Source organism: Dreissena polymorpha, chromosome 2 (genome assembly GCF_020536995.1).
Source record: "Dreissena polymorpha isolate Duluth1 chromosome 2, UMN_Dpol_1.0, whole genome shotgun sequence".
In the NCBI taxonomy this organism is placed as follows: domain Eukaryota; kingdom Metazoa; phylum Mollusca; class Bivalvia; order Myida; family Dreissenidae; genus Dreissena; species Dreissena polymorpha.
Window position 1 is genome coordinate 11,329,621 of NC_068356.1, and position 21,823 is coordinate 11,351,443.

The 21,823-nt window shown below is 35.5% G+C and overlaps 1 protein-coding gene across 1 annotated transcript in view; it reads right to left on the reverse strand.

Moving 5' to 3' along the window:
* Nucleotides 1-21,823, reverse strand: part of LOC127865828 (serine/threonine-protein phosphatase 6 regulatory ankyrin repeat subunit C-like) — a 71,695-nt gene that overhangs the window by 2,219 nt on the left and 47,653 nt on the right. The window contains exons 22-28 of the mRNA XM_052405854.1: nucleotides 12,656-12,822; nucleotides 9,763-9,823; nucleotides 9,524-9,592; nucleotides 4,767-4,940; nucleotides 4,542-4,610; nucleotides 4,113-4,226; nucleotides 3,466-3,584 (exon numbers count right to left, since the gene is read on the reverse strand). Coding sequence (XP_052261814.1) covers nucleotides 3,466-3,584; nucleotides 4,113-4,226; nucleotides 4,542-4,610; nucleotides 4,767-4,940; nucleotides 9,524-9,592; nucleotides 9,763-9,823; nucleotides 12,656-12,822 — 773 coding nt within the window. The remainder of the gene's footprint in view (nucleotides 1-3,465; nucleotides 3,585-4,112; nucleotides 4,227-4,541; nucleotides 4,611-4,766; nucleotides 4,941-9,523; nucleotides 9,593-9,762; nucleotides 9,824-12,655; nucleotides 12,823-21,823) is intronic.

Sequence of the window (21,823 nt, forward strand, 5' to 3'; positions counted from 1 at the left end):
GCCTGCTAATGGAAAGCTCGATAAAGCATTCACAATGGTCGAGTGTAAAAGCATGCTTAATTGTTTGTGCAATTTTAGAACAACTAACTCCAAATTTACCACTATTATAAGATGACATGTAAAGTGCAATACCCATCTTCCTAACTCAAGGGTGAAGATGACAAGTAGAGGTCAAAGATTGAATTTTGCCACCAAATAGGTTGTCTGGACTGTATAAAGACAGTGTGACAACTTTAAACCCATCTACCTGCCTCAAAGTTCAAGGTCAGACTAGGGGGTTAAAAGCCAATAAAACAGCTTGAATGGATTGTGTCAGTCATCATGCAATTTGAAAATAAGTTTCTACAAATGACCGCCATGAGGAGATGGCAGGTCATGTGTAAAAGTCATCTCCCTATGTCAAAGGCAAATGCAACTCTTGGAGGTAAAACGTCAAATTTGTTCATTAAACAACTTGTCCTGACTTTATGTCTGTAAAACATCATGATATTAAAAAAAAACGTATCACATATATATGTATGAGCAGATGAAGTGTTGCATGTAACATCTGTCTCAACCTCAAAGGTCACAGTCAAAAACTTTCATCATTCGATTTTAATTTACCACAAATTCTTGGCATGTGGAGACGCTGGGCCAAACATGAATATATTGAAGCTTGTTAAACAATTACAAAAAACTTGTTAAACAATTACAAGATAAATAACAATGATCTTGACATCTTGCCAACAGGAATCTAGTTATTATAACTGTGCGAACATTTTCAAGTGTAGGAATGTGTGTCATGCAAACAAACCATGAAGCTTCATTTGTTGTAAACATTAGGCTTGTCTAAATATTATTTAACCATGCATTTTAAGATTTCAAAATAACGTGGCAAAAAAGGCTAAACAAGAGCACCGCCTTGCGGGTGCAGACCACTCATCTATTTTTCTTTTTAAAGGTGTAGGGACCTATCTCAATTTCAATAACAAAGGAGGGAGGGGTGGAGTGGAGAGGGGTGTATAGTGTAGGGGTGTGGTCATTTATTACATTATCTTCCCAAAATGAAAAAAAGGCAAAAAAAAATATTAATTTTTTGTGGGGGGGATTCTTGGGTGGGATGGTTGGACGGTATTTCAAAAATAAAATAATAAAAATAAATATTTGTGTTTTAAACCATGTTTGAAAAAAAACAACCGCTTTGAAGAAAAAAAATGTGATGACCTTGAACTTCCACCACTCAAAATGTGCAGCTTTATGAGAACGCCGCTTTGAAAAAAATTTAATTGACCTGTGACCTTGAAGGATGACCTTGACCTTGAAGGATGACCTTGACCTTGAACTTCCACCACTCAAAATGTGCTGCTTCATGATAACGCCACTTTGAAATTATTTAAAAAAAATACCTTTGACCCTGAAGAATGACCTTGACCTTGAAGAATGACCTTGACCTTGAACTTCCACCACTCAAAATGTGCAGCTTCATGAGAACGCCGCTTTGAAATTAAAAAAAAATGACCTTTGACCTTGAAGGATGACCTTGACCATGAACTTCCACCACTCAAAATGTGCAGCTTCATGAGAACGCCGCTTTGAAAAAATTATTATTATTTTTTTTACCTTGAAGGATGACCTTGACCTTGAACTTCCACCACTCCAAATGTGCAGCTTCATAATAACGCCGCTTTGAATTTTTTAAATACTTTTTTGGACCTTTGACCTTGAAGGATGACCTTGACCTTGAACTTCCACCACTCAAAATGTGCAGCTTCATGATAACGCTGCTTTGAATTATTTTTTTTACCTTTGACCTTGAAGGTTGACTTGACCTTGAAGAATGACCTTGACCTTGAACTTCCACCACTCAAAATGTGCAGCTTCATGAGAACGCTGCTTTGAAATTATTATTTTTTAACCTTTGACCTTGAAGGATGACCTTGACCTTGAAGGATGACTTTGACCTTGAACTTCCACCACTCAAAATGTGCAGCTTCATGAGAACGCCGCTTTGAAATTTTTAAGACCTTGAAGGATGATATTGACCTTGAACTTCCACCACTTAAAATGTGGAGCTTCATAAGATACACATGCATGCCAAATATAAAGTTGCTATCTTCAATATTAAAAAAGTTATGGCCAATGTAAAAGTTTTCGGACGGACAGACGCCATATATTTGACCTTGAAGGATAACCTTGACCTTCACCTTTCACCACTCAAAATGTTCAGCTCCATGAGATACACATGCATGCCAAATATCAAGTTGCTATCTTCAAAAGTGAAAAAGTAATGGCCAATGTTAAAGTTTTTTCGGACGGATGAACAGACTGACTGACATACTGACGGACAGTTCAACTGCTATATGCCATCCTACGGGGGCATTAAAATTATTTTTTGGGGGTGGAGGGTGGGTATAGTGTGAGGGTGTGGTGGTCATTTATAAGATGATCTTTAATTAAAAAAAAAAATATGGAGGGGCGGGGGGGATGGTTTGGGTGGAGTCTATTGTGGTATGTCAGGTAAGAGTTGTTTTGTCAAAGTATCAATCAAATCGAATCATAAATAAAGAAGTTATGGCAATTTTAGCAAAATTTAATAATTTCACCTTGAGAGTCAAGGTCATTCAAAGGTCAAGGTAAAATTCAACTTGCCAGGTACAGTACCCTCATGATAGCATGAAAGTATTTGAAGTTTAAAAGCAATAGCCTTGATACTTTAGAAGTAAAGTGGATCTAAACACAAAATGTAACCATATATTCAAAGTTACTAAGTCAAAAAAGGGTCATAATTCCGTAAAAATGACAACCAGAGTTATGCAACTTGACCTTTACTGTCCCCTTATGATAGTTTGCGAGTGTTCCAAGTATGAAAGCAATATCTATGATACTTTAGGGGTAAAGTGGACCAAAACACAAAACTTAACAAAATTTTCAAGTATAAAGGGCCCATAATTTCATTAAAATGCCAGTCAGAGTTACATAACTTTGCCTGCACAGTCCCCTTACGATAGTTAGTAAGTGTTGCAAGTATGAAAGCAATAGCTTTAATACTTTAGGAAAAAAGTGGACCTAAACACAAAACTTTACCAAATTTTCAATTTTTTAAGTATAAAAAGGGAACATAATTTTGTCAAAATGCCAGTCAGAGTTACATTACTTTGCCTGCACAGTCCCCTTATGATAGTTAGTAAGTGTTGCAAGTATGAAAGCAATCGCTTTGATACTTAAGGAATAAAATGGACCTAAACACAAAACTACCAATTTTTTCAATTTTCAAAACGTGGCGTCTGATCTTGATCAAAACTGTTTGCTATTCTGATAGTGGTCTTTGAAAAAGTGTGAAGAAAATGATGATTTAAGAAATTCAGCAGACAACAAATATCCCAGCATGCAAAGGGTTAACATTGGATTAAACACTGATAAAAATAACAAGAACACAATTGTGTTAACATGAATGTTAACATTTCATTTCATATGAACAAATATCACCTTGTTCTAGTTTTGTGAAGATTTTTCTGGATATCTTGAAGAGTTTCCATAGTGAAGTCTTTCTCTGACTGAGCTATGAACTCCACTGACGTCTTGATTCCGAACATATAGTACTTGAACTGAAACGATACCGGCATCATTAAACAGGGAAGAAAGGCAATAGCAATATCTTCTGAAAAGTTATTGTGAAAAGAGTACTAAATGAGTCATGTTCTGAGAAAACTGGGCATAATGCATGTGCGTAAAGTGTCGTCCCAGATTAGCCTGTGCAGTCCTCACAGGCCAATCAGGGACGACACTTTCTGCTTTTATGACACTTTCCATTTAAATGAAGTCTCTTCTTAGCAAAAAATCCAATTTAGGCAGAAGTGTTGTCCGTGATTAGCCTGTGCGGACTGCACAGGCTAATCTGGGACGACACTTTACGCACATGCATTATGCCCAGTTTTCTCAGAAAGCGACTTAAATAATCAAGTTGCAGGCTTTTCTTGGAGTTTGTGGTTCAAGAAAGATATATGTAACAGCAGTAGTGTTTTGTTTATACATTACGTGAAGTGTTTACGTTTTAGCAGTAACACAAGACTACAATGACTGAAAGGATATTTTTTCAATATGCCCATAAATATCTTAGTCATTTAGACACCTACTCTTGCCCATTTTGTGTTTTTCTCCTCATTTGGCTTGATAGTAAAGTAGCGCTGGTAGACTTTGTGCTGCAGGAACTTTGGGAACCGGTTCTCACTGGCATTTACCTGGTCCGACTGAAAGTAACCAATAACATGATATCAATGTTGTTTTGGGAACCAGTTCTCACTCACATATACGACTGAAAATAACCCAATAACGTGATATAGATGTGTGTGTATTGGTTAATAAGATAGCCAAACAACTCAGACATTGAATTCATTAACAGTAAATTATTTTATTGTGATCTGGTTACTTAGAGGATGATTTGAACATAACTTCTGAGATAATATGTCAAATGGTTCAAATCAAAGAAGATAAGCAAATCTGTTCTTATGCGAACATTTAAGATTCTACTTTCTAGGTTAAGTAGGATTACTTCACTTAAATACCTGGAGAGCGATCCTTCTGATGTATGCCTGTTTCTGGATCTTGTCAATGTCCCCCACAGCCACACCAATCTATAAGTAGAATTAGGACATGTGATTCCAGCAACCCAATATATTACACTATTTTTGAACTTTTATTAAATGAAATGGATTGTCATTAACAAATTTATTTTATTTAATATGTAAGAAATATAATGAGTGGTTTTGGCATCGTGATCATAAACATACCAGCAGGTTGATTAGCGCTATGGGCATCATGATCATGAAGACTGCTATAATTATGTAGGAGTCCACGGTGAATGGGTAGTTGTTGCTCTCCACAAACATGTCTATATAGTTCACCTCTCCCAGGGTCATTGCAAGAATCGTCAGGGGGAAGAAATCATTGTCACGGAAACCAGGCTGCATGCAGAGAGCAAAATTTATATTGAAAATACATGATTTTGTGTAATATGATTGAACAATGAAAGGTAAATGCAACCACAAAATAATGTCTTCTTCACATGCATCTATCATAACCTTACTGATATTCATACTGGTTTTTAGCTCACCTGAGCACAATGTGCTTATGGTAAGCTTTTGTGAGCGCTTTTTGTCAGTGGTGCGGCATCAACATTTGCCTTGTTAACACTATAGAGGCCACATTTATTGTCCAATCTTCATGAAATTTTGTCAGAATATTTGTCTCAAGGATACGGTTGCTTGAAAAACATGGCCACCAGGGGGCGGGGCATTTTTCCTAATATGGCTATAGTAAAACCTAATTAACACTCTAGAGGCCATATTTATTGTCCGGTCTTCATGAAACTTAGTCAGAAGATTTCACCTAATGAAATCTTGGACGAGTTCGAAAATGAATCTGGTTGGTTGAAAAATTTGGCCCCAAGGGGCGGGACAATTTTTCCTTTTGTCCGATCATCATGAAATGTGGTTAAAAGATTTGTTCCAATGATATCTTGGACAATTTGAAAAGGGTTCCAGTTGGTTGAAAAACATGGCCGCCAGAGGGTGGGGCATTTTTCCTTATATGGCTTTATATGGCTATAGTAAAACCTTGTTAACACTTGAAGCCACATTTATTGTCCGATCATCATGAAACTTGGTCAGAAGATTTGTCCCAATAATATCTTAGACGAGTTTGAAAATGGTTCCTGTTGGTTGAAAAACATGGCCACCAGGGGGCGTGGCATTTTCTCCTTATATGGCTACATGTATATATGGCTAAAGTAAAACCTTGTTAACACTCTTGAAGCCACATTTATCGTCCGATCTCCATGAAACTCTATCACAAGATTTGTCCGAATGATATCTTGGACGCATTCGAAAATGATTCTGGTTGGTTGAAAAACATGGACCCAGGGGGCGGGGCATTTTTCCTTACATGGCTATAGTAAAACCTTGTTAACACTCTAGAGGCCACATTTATTTTCTGATTATCATGAAACTTGGTCAAAAGATTTGTCCCAATGATATCTGGACCAAGTTCACAAATGGTTCCAATTGGTTGAAAAACATGGCTACCAGGGGGCGGGGGCATTTTTCCTTATATGACTATAGTAAAACCTTGTTAATACTCTTGAAGCCACATTTATTGTCGGATCTTCATGAAACTTGGTTGCAAGATTTGTCCCAATGATATCTTGGACAAGTTCGTAAATGGTTCCAGCTGGTTAGAGAACATGGCCGCCATTGGGCGGGGCATTTTTCCTTATCTTATGGCTATAGTAAAACCATGTTAACCCTTTACCACTTAGATACGTATTGTGAAGTGATTGTAGTCTCTTAGAAAGACCTTTCTTACTAGATTCAAGTTTTAAAGGCTTCATTCCAACCCTTAGATACTGATGAGCAGCAAACAGCATAAAATCTGAACAGACTGCAAGTTACTTGCAGGCTGTTTTGGTTTTATGCTGTTTGCACATAGACTTTTTCACTTTGCTTCTGAGTGGGAAAGGGTTAACACCCTAGAGACCAAAATTGACCAGTCGCCAACTCCGCCCACATTTTGTCGATCAGCCAATCAGATATCGATTTTTCACACACCCCTCAGCAACGCTTATCTGGCCGCCATTTTGTCCGACAAACAAAGCGTGTTGTGCATATGGAATGGACGTAATTTTTAAGAGTTTACACAGATTTTATATCAAATGCATGATCATTACTGTTCAATCATTATTCAAAATTGTAGGTGCTATACTTTATAAAAGGTTATTATTTTATCTTTATTTCTTGAACATATGAACGAGTAATGAGAAAACAAAAACAATAAATAGTTTAACCACACCAGGTGTGTGTTCTATAAAACGTGTTATACTGTTTGATGCACAATATTATTAAGCAGTTTGGGCAACATAATAATTGCCACACGTGCTTATTAATCTCAGCGTAATTGACGATGATTAATAAATAACAGTATGTTGCGTGGATCTCAGAATGAAGGAACATTAAGGCATTGTTAGGTATTGTACACAAGAAAAGAAAACTATTTAATTACTTAAATGATTTCCAATTATATATTTATTTTCTATGGATCATAAACAAGGGAAATCATTATAAATTGTTAACTTAAATATTGTTTTAACTAAAGTAAAAACAACAAAAAGGTGATTTCAACGCGGCTTAGCCAGCTAAAAGCGACTTCAAGTGTAAAAATGTACGGCTTATAATACAACAACAACATTTCTAATACAACATATATTGATACGGGGAGAAATGTGAAAATTGCAATTAACAAGGGCCATCTTGTTATAAATAAGCAAATGAATACCGGTAATATGCTAAATGTATTCAATTCGAATGTTCGTGAACAGCACCGTAATACCAAGATTTCATTTTTTGATAGTGAAATGTAACAGGTTCGCATTAAACATAAATGAAATAAAATGCATATTAGATTTCTGTTAATCAAACCACGAAATTAGGCCTGTATTAAATTATGGTTACAATCAAAATTTAATTTATATCTAAATAAAAAAAATCGGTGTCTTTTTAAAAATAACACAATAAAACAAAGATCTAAACATTTTTAATAAACAAAAAACCCATCATGATATGGATATGTCATTTGCATTTAATAAAAATATTTTCAAAATTATATATGAATAGCCACCGGGTTCACTGTCAGACGGTTGAATACAAGTTCAAAATCAATATGAAATAAATGCTCATTTTTACAACGGATTTTTCATCAACTCCCTTTATAATATGTATAAGAAACGTTTCTGATAGTCAGTCTGCCGTTAACTCATTTATTTTGATTACGCCATTTCTCTCTAAAGTTTTTATGATTGTATTAAAGTTTTACAAAGCAGTTTAGTTTAGTGTGCGGCTTTAATAATTTATATTATAGAAAAGAGCATAATATATCATTACAAATATAGAATTTCCCTCACGTAATCCGCTATAATTGCGATATGCTTGTCGGAGTTTTCTAATCACTAGACCACGTGACTATGTGGGCGGAGCGATCAATAATTTGGCGACTGGTCAATTATGGTTCTATCTTCATGAAACTTGGTCAGAACATACGTCCCAATGACATCTTGATTGAGTTCCAAAATGATTCTGGTTTGTTGAAAAACATGGTCACCAGGGAGTGGGGCATTTTGCCCAATATGGCAACATATGGCTATCGTACTACCTTTTTTATACTCTTGAAGCCACATCTTTGTCATAAGATTTGTCTCAATAATATCTTGGACGAGTTCGAAAATGGATTGGTTGGTAGAAAAACATGGCCGCTAGGGGGCATGGCATTTTTATGCCCCCGGATCGAAAGATCAGGGGTATATTGTTTTTGGCCTGTCTGTCTGTCTGTCTGTCTGTCTGTCTGTCTGTCTGTCTGTCTGTCTGTCTGTCTGTCTGTCTGTCTGTCTGTCTGTCTGTCTGTCTGTCTGTCTGTCTGTCATTCAGTGTGTGTGTCCCAAAACTTTAACCTTGCTTAAAGTTTTGCAATAACTTTTGCATTATTGAAGATAGCAACTTGATATTTGGCATGCATGTGTATCTCATGGAGCTGCACATTTTGAGTGATGAAAGGTTAAAGTCATCCTTCAAGGTCAAAGGTCAAATATATGGCTTCAAAGTGGCGCAATAGGGGGCATTGTGTTTCTGACAAACACATCTCCTGTTCCTTATATGTCTATAGTAAAAAATTGTGAACACTCTAAGTCACATATTTATTGTCCAATCTTCATGAAACTTGGTCAGAACAGTTGTTCTAATGATATTTTGAACAATTTCGAAAATGGTTCCGTTTTTTTTTAAACATGGCCTCAATGGGGCAGGCAGTTTTCCTTTTATGGCTATATATTACTTTAGTAAAACCTTGTTAACACTCTTAAGGCTGCATTTATTGTCTTAATGAAACTTGGTCTGATGATTTGTCCCAATCATATCTTGGACGAGTTTGAAAATAGGTCTGGTTGGTTGAAAAACACAGCCACTAGGGGGCGAGGCATTTTTCCTTATACAGCTATAGTAAAAACTTGTTAACACTCTAAAAGTCACATTTATTGTCCAATCTTCATAACACTTGGTTGGAACATTTGTTTTAATGCTATCATGGATCAGTTCAAAAATAGTTCCTGTCTGTAGAAAAACATAGCTGCCAGGGGTTGGGGAATTTATCCTCATATGGCTATAGTTAAACCTTGTTAGCACTCTAAATGTTACATTTATAGTTCACTCTGCAAGAAACTTGGCCAGAACATTTGTTCTCATGATATCTTGGAGCTGCACTGAGCAAGTCAGATCCTTTGTATCTCAGGTGAGCGACTTAAGGGCATTCAGGCCCTCTTGTTTTAGATACTAAACACAGTTTATTTAGAAATGACGCAATATTTGTATTGTTTTATTGTATGCTTATATGAGCTTTTCTTTCAGGCAAACAAATAAAACTTAAAAATAATATTTATTCTTATACTTGCCTCAATAGACTTTATGAAACAACACTATAATTATATAACATTTCTGAAGTGACTCACACGTTGAGCTAAAACTGCATTAAAGGCCTGAGCAAATGCCATCAAAAACAGTACCAGCACCAGCATCACCTGCAGCAAGATAATACAATTAAGTGTTTGTAAGAGCATTTCAGTATAGAACAAACCAAGAAATACATTAAATACACTTGAAACCATTTCGCATTATTTTCAAGTTCTTAATATAATTGAACTTGCAGATCACACTAAATTAATCAAGACATGTATGGGTATCTGCTCACCTTGCCAATACTAAACATGACCTGAGAAAACATGACAAAGTAAATCCCCACAACGTCTAACCTGAAAAAGCAACATAAATGAAGTTAAAGTACCAAACTTATCAATTAAGCTGTAACACATAGAGAATAATAGGTAAGTGTTGATAATAGATCAGGTTATCATGCGAGGCTTAGAAAACAAAAAGCACGAGCCTTGGCGAGTGCTTTTTCGTTTTCGTGCCGAGCATGATAAACCTGATCTATAATCAACACTAACCTATTATTCTATTTATCCCACTTTTTATTTTGTAAACCTTTTTGTTTAAACAAAATTAGTTTGACTTGATAATTTCGCTGGATTTATGACGTCATTTCGTCGAAATATTGACATCATTTCCTGCCGTTGATTATAGATGATATTTAATCAACAGGGCTTTAATCAACCGAATTCGCTGTAATAGTGGGATAAAATACTGTAACACAATACTGTAACACAACTGATATTAACCTCAACCTGAATTGCAAGTAATACGTAATTTGATTTATATTATCAACAGAACAAAAATATCATCCCAAGTTGTTAACCAGTTTACAAAAACAGTATGTATTATGGGGAAAAAACATGCGGTTTAATTCCAAAAGGATGTTGTCCACTTTTTCTTTTTTAAAGTAGTTTAAAGCGGATCATAATGAAACTTTGAGGCAATGTTTGTGGGCATATGATCTTGACCAAGTTTGATAGTCAGCCAGATTGCCTGAAGCGTTTCTGAACAATAACCACTGAACATTATAAATGGCCAAAGTAACATTGACAGCTCTCAACTCTAGCTGTTTTAATCAGAAAATCATGAAACTTGGTGATAGTTTTTGTATGCATATATTAGTTGCCTAGTTAGATAATTAATCAGAATGATTTTGGTACTTCTGAATTAATGTCAAGAAGTGAGAAAAATTTGTTAAATTAATGTCACTGCACTCGTACACAAATACATTCAATTAGATAATCATAATTATTGGTGATAATGATTGTGGGCATACTATCTCTACAAATATATAACCAGCCAGATAGGCTGAAGCTTTTCTCAAGCCCATGTATTATAAACAAGAAATATCTTTAAAAAAGATATACGGCGTTGATTGTGGTTGGAGTTTATGGAAGGTAAAGATTTAAATGAATGAGATCAAGGATAGCTAATATCTTTTTCTGTGCAGTTTTTAGCTGCATCAAACGCAGTACGGGATGTTACGCGGAGTTTTCGCGGCTTATTTTACATTATTACATATTGCTGGTCATAAACCTATAGATACAAAAAAGAAAACCAAAGTCAACCGGCCACACGCGAAGTCTCCGTACATATTTTAAATATGTATACGCGCGTTCTTCGAACAAACCTGTTTGAGTGGTTTATCGGGAATTGCTACGTGTATTTGATTCGATTATTAACAGTATCGAGAATCATCGCGCTCATACTTAATACATTAGTCAATATGCTGCAATAATACATTAGTAAATATGATGGAATAATTCTTGTTAATTAATTAAAAATAATATTTATCATGGTATTGTTGAAAACACATTAAGAATCTATTATTGACATGCCATAAAATAATATCGCTGGATATCTTCATTTCACATCTTTCTGGTGGTAAAGAAAATTCTGGTTCACCTAGTTCACGCTATAGCGTCTTTATTATATAACTATTATATAACTGACCGCGAACTCCGAACAGCACAGAAGGTCTGACCTGTATATAAACTCTGACATTCAAACACACTAACCGCGAACTGACCCCTTATACCTCGCGGGTTGAAATGCAACACATTAAAGTGAGGCATCGCTTCCACTGCTCTTTATACTTTTACATATAACATGTTGACAGGAATATGGAAGTCAGTACTAAATATGAGAACATGGCCTTTAAGTACACAACGTTCTCGCGCTGAAAATCCTCTGAAAATAAAAGATGTACGCACAAACTGTATTGATGTCGAGATTGAGTGTAAAACTGTTTTATCTATAAAGCCTTTTTATTAGAGATAAAACTGTTTCATGCTGAACACGCAGTAAAACAGTGTTACAAAGACGCGGACATGTTTCCAGTGTTATTGTGGTATTATCAAATCAGCCAATGCAGTCAATGAAGTGTATTTATCTGTACTTGGCCGCGGGAAGTTTTATTTGAATTCTATTGGACGCTAACAAAGGTCAGGCTAAGGTGAAAAGCTGGCGTATTCAGCTGACGCCGAAAAAGGCCAAACAAACTGTGTCCACTCTTTAGTTTAAATAGTTTTGATGTATCAAACCAGGTCAAAATGTTTGTTAACACACATCTTGATCAAGTGTAATAGCCAGTCAGATTGCCTTAAGTACTTCTAAATAAAGACCCTCAACACATCCACATTTGCCAAATAATGTTGCTTGCTATCTAAGTCAAGATCATTGTAATCCATGTATTTTGTGACAAGTTGGCACCCATGTTCATGAATTTATGCCATGTGTATGCTTAAACAAAAAACATAATGCGTCAAAAAACAGGGTATTTGAGTAGACATGTTGCCCATGTGCAATGCAGCTTTTGATTTTCCTTTGCAGGATACCAATATCTCTATACACTTATGAATATTTAAACATACCACAGGAATTTTGCATTATTTTGATGATTTGTTACCATACAGTTTATTTAAAAGATGCATGCACATGCCCATATTCCATGAACAAGATTTAAGTGAGAATTAGAGTAGAACGTTTATCCCTAAATTTTATATGATCTGATGCAATAATCATGGTATCATTCACTGGCATTATCAAGTCTGCGGCAACATTCATGACATAAAATTGTGTAATCACTCACATGAATCATCAATCATTTTGTCAGATTCATGAAAGAAAAACAAGTATGTGAGTAGAGAGACCTCTGTAGGTAGGATATGAGCAGGGTCCAGGCGCAAAAGGAGGATATCCATGCTGCACGCCAATTGATCACGCAAGGGTAGAGGTTCGGGGGGTTGATGAAGAACAATGTCGACACCATCATGATCCAGTTGAGATATGTGTAGGGGTTGATGATGTACCGCCACTTCTGCAATATAGTTAAAATGTAAACTTGTATGTCTTTTTAAAAGTTTTCATTCATTTGCAAAACGAGGCTGAATTATTTTTAATATGCAGCATCTTTAAAAATTATGTGAATAAATATAAAAGACTGGTTTTAATAGCCTCTTTACAGTATGTCTAACAATTACTAACACCATGTTAAATGTGTTTATATAATAAATGATTTACTATTAGTTTCACAATAGTAATAATGATGGTAATAACAACATGCTGGTAATAATCAGTGTTCATCTTTCTTCTTCAATATAATTTTTGATCAATGACTTTTATCTACATGTAGTTTCATAGCCCACAGGCATGCAAAACATGTTTTAAGTCGTCCAAGTGCATTACACATGCAAATACCTACATATAGAAAATTGATATTTATCTGTCAAACAATATAGTATTTTAGCAGAAATATGTTCATGAAATGAGCACTGGAACGGGAAGTGAAAGTTGTAATATTCTAATATTTATTCTTATGCACAAGAACATAAAATGACAGACAAAAAAGTCTTGTATCATACCTTAACTTTTCCCTTGAATCTCTTCATTTTTTAGTGAGTTATAATCTGCATAATAAAATAACCAGAAGAAAAACAAGAGGGCCAAGATGGCCCTAGTTCGCTCACCTGAGAGGAGTCGGTTCATTAAATCTAAACTAAATGTCAAATTTGACTTAGATATTGTCCAGACACACATCCTGGTCAAGTTTCATCATTATTTCATCTGCAAGTCATGATCAATGTACCTATGAACTTTCATGATCCTAATCGAAAGCATTCTTGAGTTATCATCCGGAAACCATTTTTCTAAGTTGAGTCACCGTGACCTTGACAGCCATAGTGTGAATACGTTTTTTATGCACTGTGACCTTGACCTTTGACCTAGTGACCTGATAATCAATAGGGGTCATCTGCGAGTCATGATCAATATACCTATGAAGTTTCATGAACCTAGGCATAAGCGTTCTTGAGTTATCATCCAGAAACCCTTTCTACTATTTCAGGTAACTGTGACCTTGACCTTTGACCTAGTGACCTGAAAATCAATAGGGGTCATCTGCGAGACATGATCCTTGTACCTATGAAGTTTCATGATCCTAGGCATAAGCGTTCTTGAGTTATCATCCAGAAACCATTTTACTATTTCAGGTCACCATGACCTTGACCTTTGACCTAGTGACCTGAAAATCAATAGGTGTCATCTTCGAGTCATGATCAATGTACCTATGAAGTTTCATGATTCTAGGCATAAGCGTTCTTTAGTTATCATCTGGAAACCATTTCACTATTTCGGGTCACCGTGACCTTGACCTTTGACCTAGTGACCTGAAAATCAATAGGGGTCATCTAAGAGTCATGATCAATGTACCTATGAAGATTCATGATCCTAGGCCTAAGCGTTCTTGAGTTATCATCCGGAAACCATTTTACTATTTCGGGTCATCATGACCTTGACCTGTGACCTAGTGACCTGAAAATCTATAGGGGTCATCTGCGAGACATGATCGTTGTACCTATGAAGTTTCATGATCCTAGTTATCATCAGGAAACCATTTTAATGCTTTGGGTCACCGTGACCTTGACCTTTGACCTAGTGACCTGAAAATCAATAGGGGTCATCTGCAAGTCATGATCAATGTATCTATGAAGTCTCATGATCCTAACCATAAGTGTTCTTGAGTTATCATCCGGAAACCATTTTACTATTTCAGGTCATCGTGACCTTTGACCTAGTGACCTGAAAATCCAAAGGGGTCATCTGAGAGCCATGATCAATGTACCTATGAAGTTTCATGACCCTTGGCATAAGCACTCTTGAGTTATCATCTGGAAACCATCTGGTGGACGGACCGACATGAGCAAAACAATATACCCCCTCTTCTTTGAAAGGGGGGGGGGGGGCATAAAGAGAAAACTGCCCCCCTCCCAGCAGCCATGTTATTCAACTGACCGGAACCATTTTTGAACTCAACTCTCCTATCAAGAAAACAAATGTTCTGAGCAAATTTCATAAAAATTTGGCCAAAAATGTGACTTCTACTGTGTTCACATGTTTTCATTATATACAAATAGAGAAAAATGCCCCCCTCCACTGGCGGACATGTTTTTTCACCGATCCTGACCATTTTCAAACTCGTCCGAGATATCAATAAAACCAATGTTTTGACCAACTTTCATGATGATTGGGCAAAAATTGTGATTTCTAGAGTGTTTACAAGGTTTCTCTATAGCAAAATAGAGAAAAATGCCACTAAATACATAAAGAGAAAAATGCCCCGCTCACTTGCTGGCCATGTTTTTTCACCGATCTCAACCATTTTCGAACTCATCTGAGACATCAATTGAACCAATGTTTTGACCAACTTTCATGACGATTGGGCAAAAATTGTGACTTCTAGAGTGTTTACAAAGTTTCTCTAAAGCCAAATAAGGTAAACTGCCCCGCCCACTGGTGGCCATGTTTTTCAACGGATAGGAACCACTTTTAAACTCAACCAAGATATCATTAAGACAAACATTTTGACAAAGTTACATGAAGATTGGACATGAAACGTGACTTCTACAGTGTTTACAATGTTTTTCTTTTTTTTGACCTAGTGACATAGTTTTTGACCCGGCACAACCCAGTTTCGAACTCGGCCGAGATTTCATTGGGACAAAGCTTCTGACCAAGTTTCATGAAGATGGGACAAGAAATGTGGCCTCTAGAGTGTTTAGGAGCAAATGTTAACGGACGGACGGACATATGACGGACAAACCGGTCACAAAAGCTCACCTGAGCTATCAGGTGAGCTAAAAAAGCACTATAGTTCCAAAAACATTGAGTAAAGATATATCAGTTCTTGCACTTTTCAATTTTCTGCAATGTTTTCTGAAGATCCTCAGAGAGTCCTCTTATTATTTTATTCCGATATAATAAAATAGTGAACAAGAAAAAATACAAAGGGCAATAAATACGTTGTAAATATTGAAGGAAAAGTTGTGGTATTTTACTCTGCACTCCCTTTCAAAGACCTTTGTATCTGAAGTTTCATTTGAATCCATTCATTTTATTTCCAGTTATGCTTCAAACAAGAACATGTCTGTATTATGTTATGCTCTACACAAGCACAATAAAATAATTAAAGTATTTAAATGCCACAAATACTATAGAAAGACTTAGGGTTCTTGTATCCTGAACTTCCTCTCCATGTTCTTTATTAATATTTGAAGTTTTGTTTGTTTCCCTTTAATATTTATGAATGTATGTCCCACAGTTGAAAAATAAACTGATGCTAATAACTGTGTTCATACTTGAAGGGAGAGTTATAGTCATCAACATTTTCCGTTAAAGCCCTCTATACTTATATGAGTCGCGTTCTGAAAAAAAACGGGGCTTAAAGTTAATTCAAGTGCGTAAAGTGTCGTCCCAGATTAGCCTGTGCTGTCCCTGTGCAGGGAAGACACTTTCCGCTTTTATGACATTTTTCATTTAAATGAAGTCTCTTCTTAGCAAAGATTCTAATTTAGGAGGAAAGTGTCGTCCCTGATTAGCCTGTGGGTACTGCACAGGCTAATCTGGGACGACACTTTAGGCACATGCATTAAGCCCAGTTTTCTCAGAATGTGGCTAATATTTACATGTTGGTTTATTTGAATCCCTTCAATACCTTCAAAGTTACTATCCACACAAGAAAAGAATACCACAAACTTGTGAAGGCATACAGATGATGGATGATGAAAGAAAGATAACATTTGTATTAACTAAGTCTAAGGTGAGCTACAATTACTGATTTTACATAAACACAAAGCAAAAAACTTATAAATAAATGCACACACTCACATGCCATAATGCATAATGCATCCAATTTTCAACACATTGCATTTTTCTTATTTACATTTGTAGAGTTCCTCTATGTATACAAATCTACTTAACTTGTACGTCTTTAATTTTCTTCAAAATAAGTGTTGATTATGTCAGGGTTTTACATAATGCTGCAGTCTTTTTTTAAATAAAAAACAAACAAACAAATGTCTGCAGTCTTTACGTCCTACTATAAATACTTTGAAGTCAGTTTAATATCTTTGCCATTTAGATATTATAAAGTTTTAAGTATACAAATGAAGAGATATTTTATAAATATAGTGTTTTTATTTTACAATATTAGCAAGAGCTTGTCACACAAAGCAGTTAGAAATACACCTCCTCCACACATACACTCTCACACAAAGCAGTTAGAAATACACCTCCTCCACACATACACACTCACACAAAGCAGTTAGAAATACACCTCCTCCACACATACACACTCACACAAAGCAGTTAGAAATACACCTCCTCCACACATACACACTCACACAAAGCAGTTAGAAATACACCTCCTCCACACATACACACTCACACAAAGCAGTTAGAAATACACCTCCTCCACACATACACACACAAAGCAGTTAGAAATACACCTCCTCCACACATACACACTCACACAAAGCAGTTAGAAATACACCTCCTCCACACATACACTCTCACACACATTTATGCCAAATGTTGTGCTTTACAAAAGTTGTAATAAAATTGTATTTTGAAAATCAGACATAATTTTTTGGAAATTGCACATCTATAAGGGAAATGGATACAAGTTTGAATTATAAATTTATTGAAATGTATGGGAGCACTTTGTTGAACAAGTTTGTATGTAAATTATGGAGAGACATCCATGGTGATACCCCCCAATACCTTATTTTGGTGGTGGGTAATTAAATTAATAAACAGTTACGGAGATCAACAAAATTCAGTTTAAACCAAGAATATGATTAAATAAATATTCTGATAAACTGGTATAAAGCTTTGTGGAATATACAGAGCTGATACACTGAATGTCAAACAAAAATCATGCAAAGAATATTTTGTTTTGTAACAAAAGTAACTTTGTAATCTTGTTTGTGTGCAATTGAAAATCTTTGACATAGTATACATCAAATGTCTATTAGAACATAATACTGATGTGCAACTTGTCTGAATGACATCATGGTACAGCAAGCTAAATTAAAGCAAGAAGAGAAATGTTATACCTTATGATGAGCAGAAAGCTTTGAAAAGAATGAAAGAAGGTTTTCAAATTTAAGAATACAAATAAGGTTACAAAGTTAAAGCAACCATATATATTTTAAATAATGTTGCAAAATTCGTAGTTATGACATTGATGACTGAATTGCAGCAAGATACAAATATGTTATCAAAAAAGTGACACACAAGATATTTCAAGAAATAAATATGTCAAACAATTTTAAATTTGAGATAATTCAAGGGATTTAAATTGACATTTGACGTTTTTTTAACAAATAATTATTTAGATTTACCGAATTAGTGAAACATACATTGAATTCATCAGCAGTTTGAGAATGCCAAGAAAATAACAAGGTGGTTTGTAATTTGCTTCATAATTAACTCAAAATATACAGACATCTTGGTTGACATGAAATATAACAAGAGTACCGCCTTGTGGGTGCAGACCGCTCATCTATTTTTCTTTTTAAAGGTGTAGGGACCTATCTCAATTTCAATCACAAAGGAGGGAGGGGTGGTGTAGGGACCTATCTCAATTTCAATCACAAAGGAGGCAGGGGTGGAGTGGAGAGGGGTGTATAGTATGGGGGTGTGGTCATTTATTACATTATTTTCCAAAAATGCAAAAAAAATGCAAAAAAATAATTATTTTTTTTTTTGGGGGGGGGGGATTCTTGGGTGGGGTGGTTGGACGGTATTACAAAAATAAAATATTAAAAATAAATATTTGTGTTTTTTAACCATGTTTGAAAAAAACAAGAGATGCGTTTGTCAGAAACACAATGCCCCCTATTGCGCCGCTTTGAAATTTTTTATTTTATTTTTTTTTACCTTTGACCTTGAAGGATGACCTTGACCTTGAACTTCCACCACTCAAAATGTGCAGCTTTATGAGAAGGCCGCTTTGAAATATTTTTTTTTTGACCTTTGACCTTGAAGGATGACCTTGACATTGAAGGATGACCTTGACATTGAACTTCCACCACTAAAAATGTGCAGCTTCATGATAACGCCGCTTTGAAATTATTACTGTTTTGACCTTTGACCTTGAAGGATGACCTTGACCTTGAAGAATGACCTTGACTTTGAACTTCCACCACTCTAAATGTGCAGCTTCATGAGAACCCCGCTTTGTGTTATTTTTTTTTACCTTTGACCTTGAAGGATGACCTTGACCTTGAAGGATGACCTTGACCTTGAACTTCCACCACTCGAAATGTGCAGCTTCATGAGAAAGCCGCTTTGAAATTGTTGTTTTTTGCCTTGAAGGATGACCTTGACCTTGAGCTTCCACAACTCAAAATGTGCAGCTTTATGATAACGCCCCTTTGATTTTATTTTTATTTTGTTTGACCTTTGACCTTGAAGGATGACCTTGACCTTGAAGGATGACCTTGACCTTGAACCTACACCACTCAAAATGTGCAGCTTCATGATAACGCCTATTTGATTTATTTTTTTACCTTTGACCTTGAAGGATGACCTTGACCTTGAAGAATGACCTTGACTTTGAACTTCCACCACTCAAAATGTGCAGCTTCATGATAATGCCGCTTTGAAATTTGTGATTTGTTTTTTTACCTTTGACCTTGACCATGAAGGATGACCTTGAACTTCCACCACTCAAAATGTGCAGCTTCATGACAACGTCGCTTTGAATTTTTATATTTTTTTTACCTTGAAGGATGACCTTGAAGGATGACCTTGACCTTGAACTTCCACCACTCAAAATGTTCAGCTTCATGAGATACACATGCATGCCAAATATCAAGTTGCTATCTTCAGTATTGAAAATGTTATGGCCGATGTTAAAGCTTTTGGACGGACAGACACCATAAATTTGACATTTGACCTTGAAGGATGACCTTGACCTTTCACCACTCAAAATGTGCAGCTCCATGAGATACACATGCATGCCAAATATCAAGTTGCTATCTTCAATATTATAAAAGTTATGGCCAATGTTAAAGTTTTTTTCGGACTGACAAGACAGACTTACTGACATACTGACGGACAGTTCAACTGCTATATGCCACCCTACTGTGGGGGGGGGGTTATAGTGTGAGGGTGTGGTGGGGGGGGGGCGTGGGGGATGGTTTGGACGGAGTCAATTGTGGTATGTCAGGTAAGAGTTGTTTTGTCAAAGTATCAATCAAATCTAATCATAAATAAAGAAGTTATGGCTATTTTAGCAAAATTTAATAATTTGACCTTGAGAGTCAAGGTCATTCAAAGGTCAAGGTAAAATTCAACTTGCCAGGTACAGTACCCTCATGATAGCATGAAAGTATTTAAAGTTTAAAAGCAATAGCCTTGATACTTTAGAAGTAAAGTGGATCTAAACACAAAATGTAACCATATATTCAAAGTTACTAAGTCAAAAAAGGGCCATAATTCCGTAAAAATGACAACCAGAGTTATGCAACTTGTCCTTTACTGTCCCCTTGATAGTTTGCTAGTGTTCCAAGTATGAAAACAATATCTATGATACTTTAGGGGTGAAGTGAACCTAAACACAAAACTTTACCAAATTTTCAAGTATAAAGGGCCCATAATTCCGTCAAAATGCCAGTCAGAGTTACATATCTTTGCCTGCACAGTCCCCTTATGATAGTTAGTAAGTGTTGCAAGTATGAAAGCAATGGCTTTGATACTTTAGGAAAAAAGTGGACCTAAACACAAAACTTTACCAAATTTTCAATTTTCTAGGTATAAAAAGGGCACACAATTCTGTCCAAATGCCAGTCAGAGTTACATAACTTTGCCTGCACAGTCCCCTTATGATAGTTAGTAAGTGTTGCAAGTATGAAAGCAATAGCTTTGATACTTAAGGAATAAAATGGACCTAAACACAAAACTTAACCAAAATTTTCAATTTTCTAAGTATAAAAAGGGCACATAATTCTGTCAAAATGCAAGCCAGAATTATTTAACTTTGCCTGCCCAGTCCCCTCATGATAGTGAGTAAGTGTACCAAGTTTGAATGCAATAGCATTGATACTTTATGAGAAAAGTGTACGTAAACGCAAAACTTAACCGGGCGCTGACGCCGATGCCAAGGTGATGACAATAGCTGATTTTTTTTTCTCAAAAAATAGATGAGCTAATAAAATGTAACCCATGTCATATATATAGAGTATATTACATGGATTTAGGATAAAGATCAGATAAACATGTGAGAAGAAACTTAAATAAATAAATAAAGTTTCTTTAATAGTAGAGGTGATGTTGGATGGAAGTTTAGAATTTGGTGCTCTTAAGAAATAATATTGATATGCCACTTTTCTGAATGCAGTCATGATACAGTAAGCTAAGTAAGAAGTAAAATGTCATACCTTATAAGCAGAGATCTTAAACAAAAATAATACGGTTTAAAAAAATTCAGAAGTGACAATAAAATATGGTTACAAAGTTAAAGCAATCATATATTTTTATTTCAAAAATAATGCTGCAACATCTGTTGGATTTTAGAAATTACTGACTGGATTGCATACAGATGCCAACATGCAACCTGTAAAAGTGTTGCACACGATATTTCCAAAAATTAAAATGGCTAACATTTTTAAAGATTGGAAACAATTAAAGGACTTGATATTTATTTGTTTAGTTTATAAACAAATAACCATTTGGATTGACAAATTAATGGGACATACATTAAATTCATCAACAGTTTGGGGATACTAAGTCAATAACAGAGCGGATTGTTATTTACTGATTCTTAAATTGACAAACTTTAAATTTAACAATAATATTATTGAATGTGAACCAGGTATTCTAAATTAAAATCATTTATTAATTCAAATTTCATGCTTTAAAGGGGCCTTTTCACAGATTTTGGCATTTTTTTCACTTATTCATTAAATGCTTTATATTGATAAATGTAAACATTGGATCGTAAAAGCTCCAGTAAAAAATCAAGAATAAAATTAAAA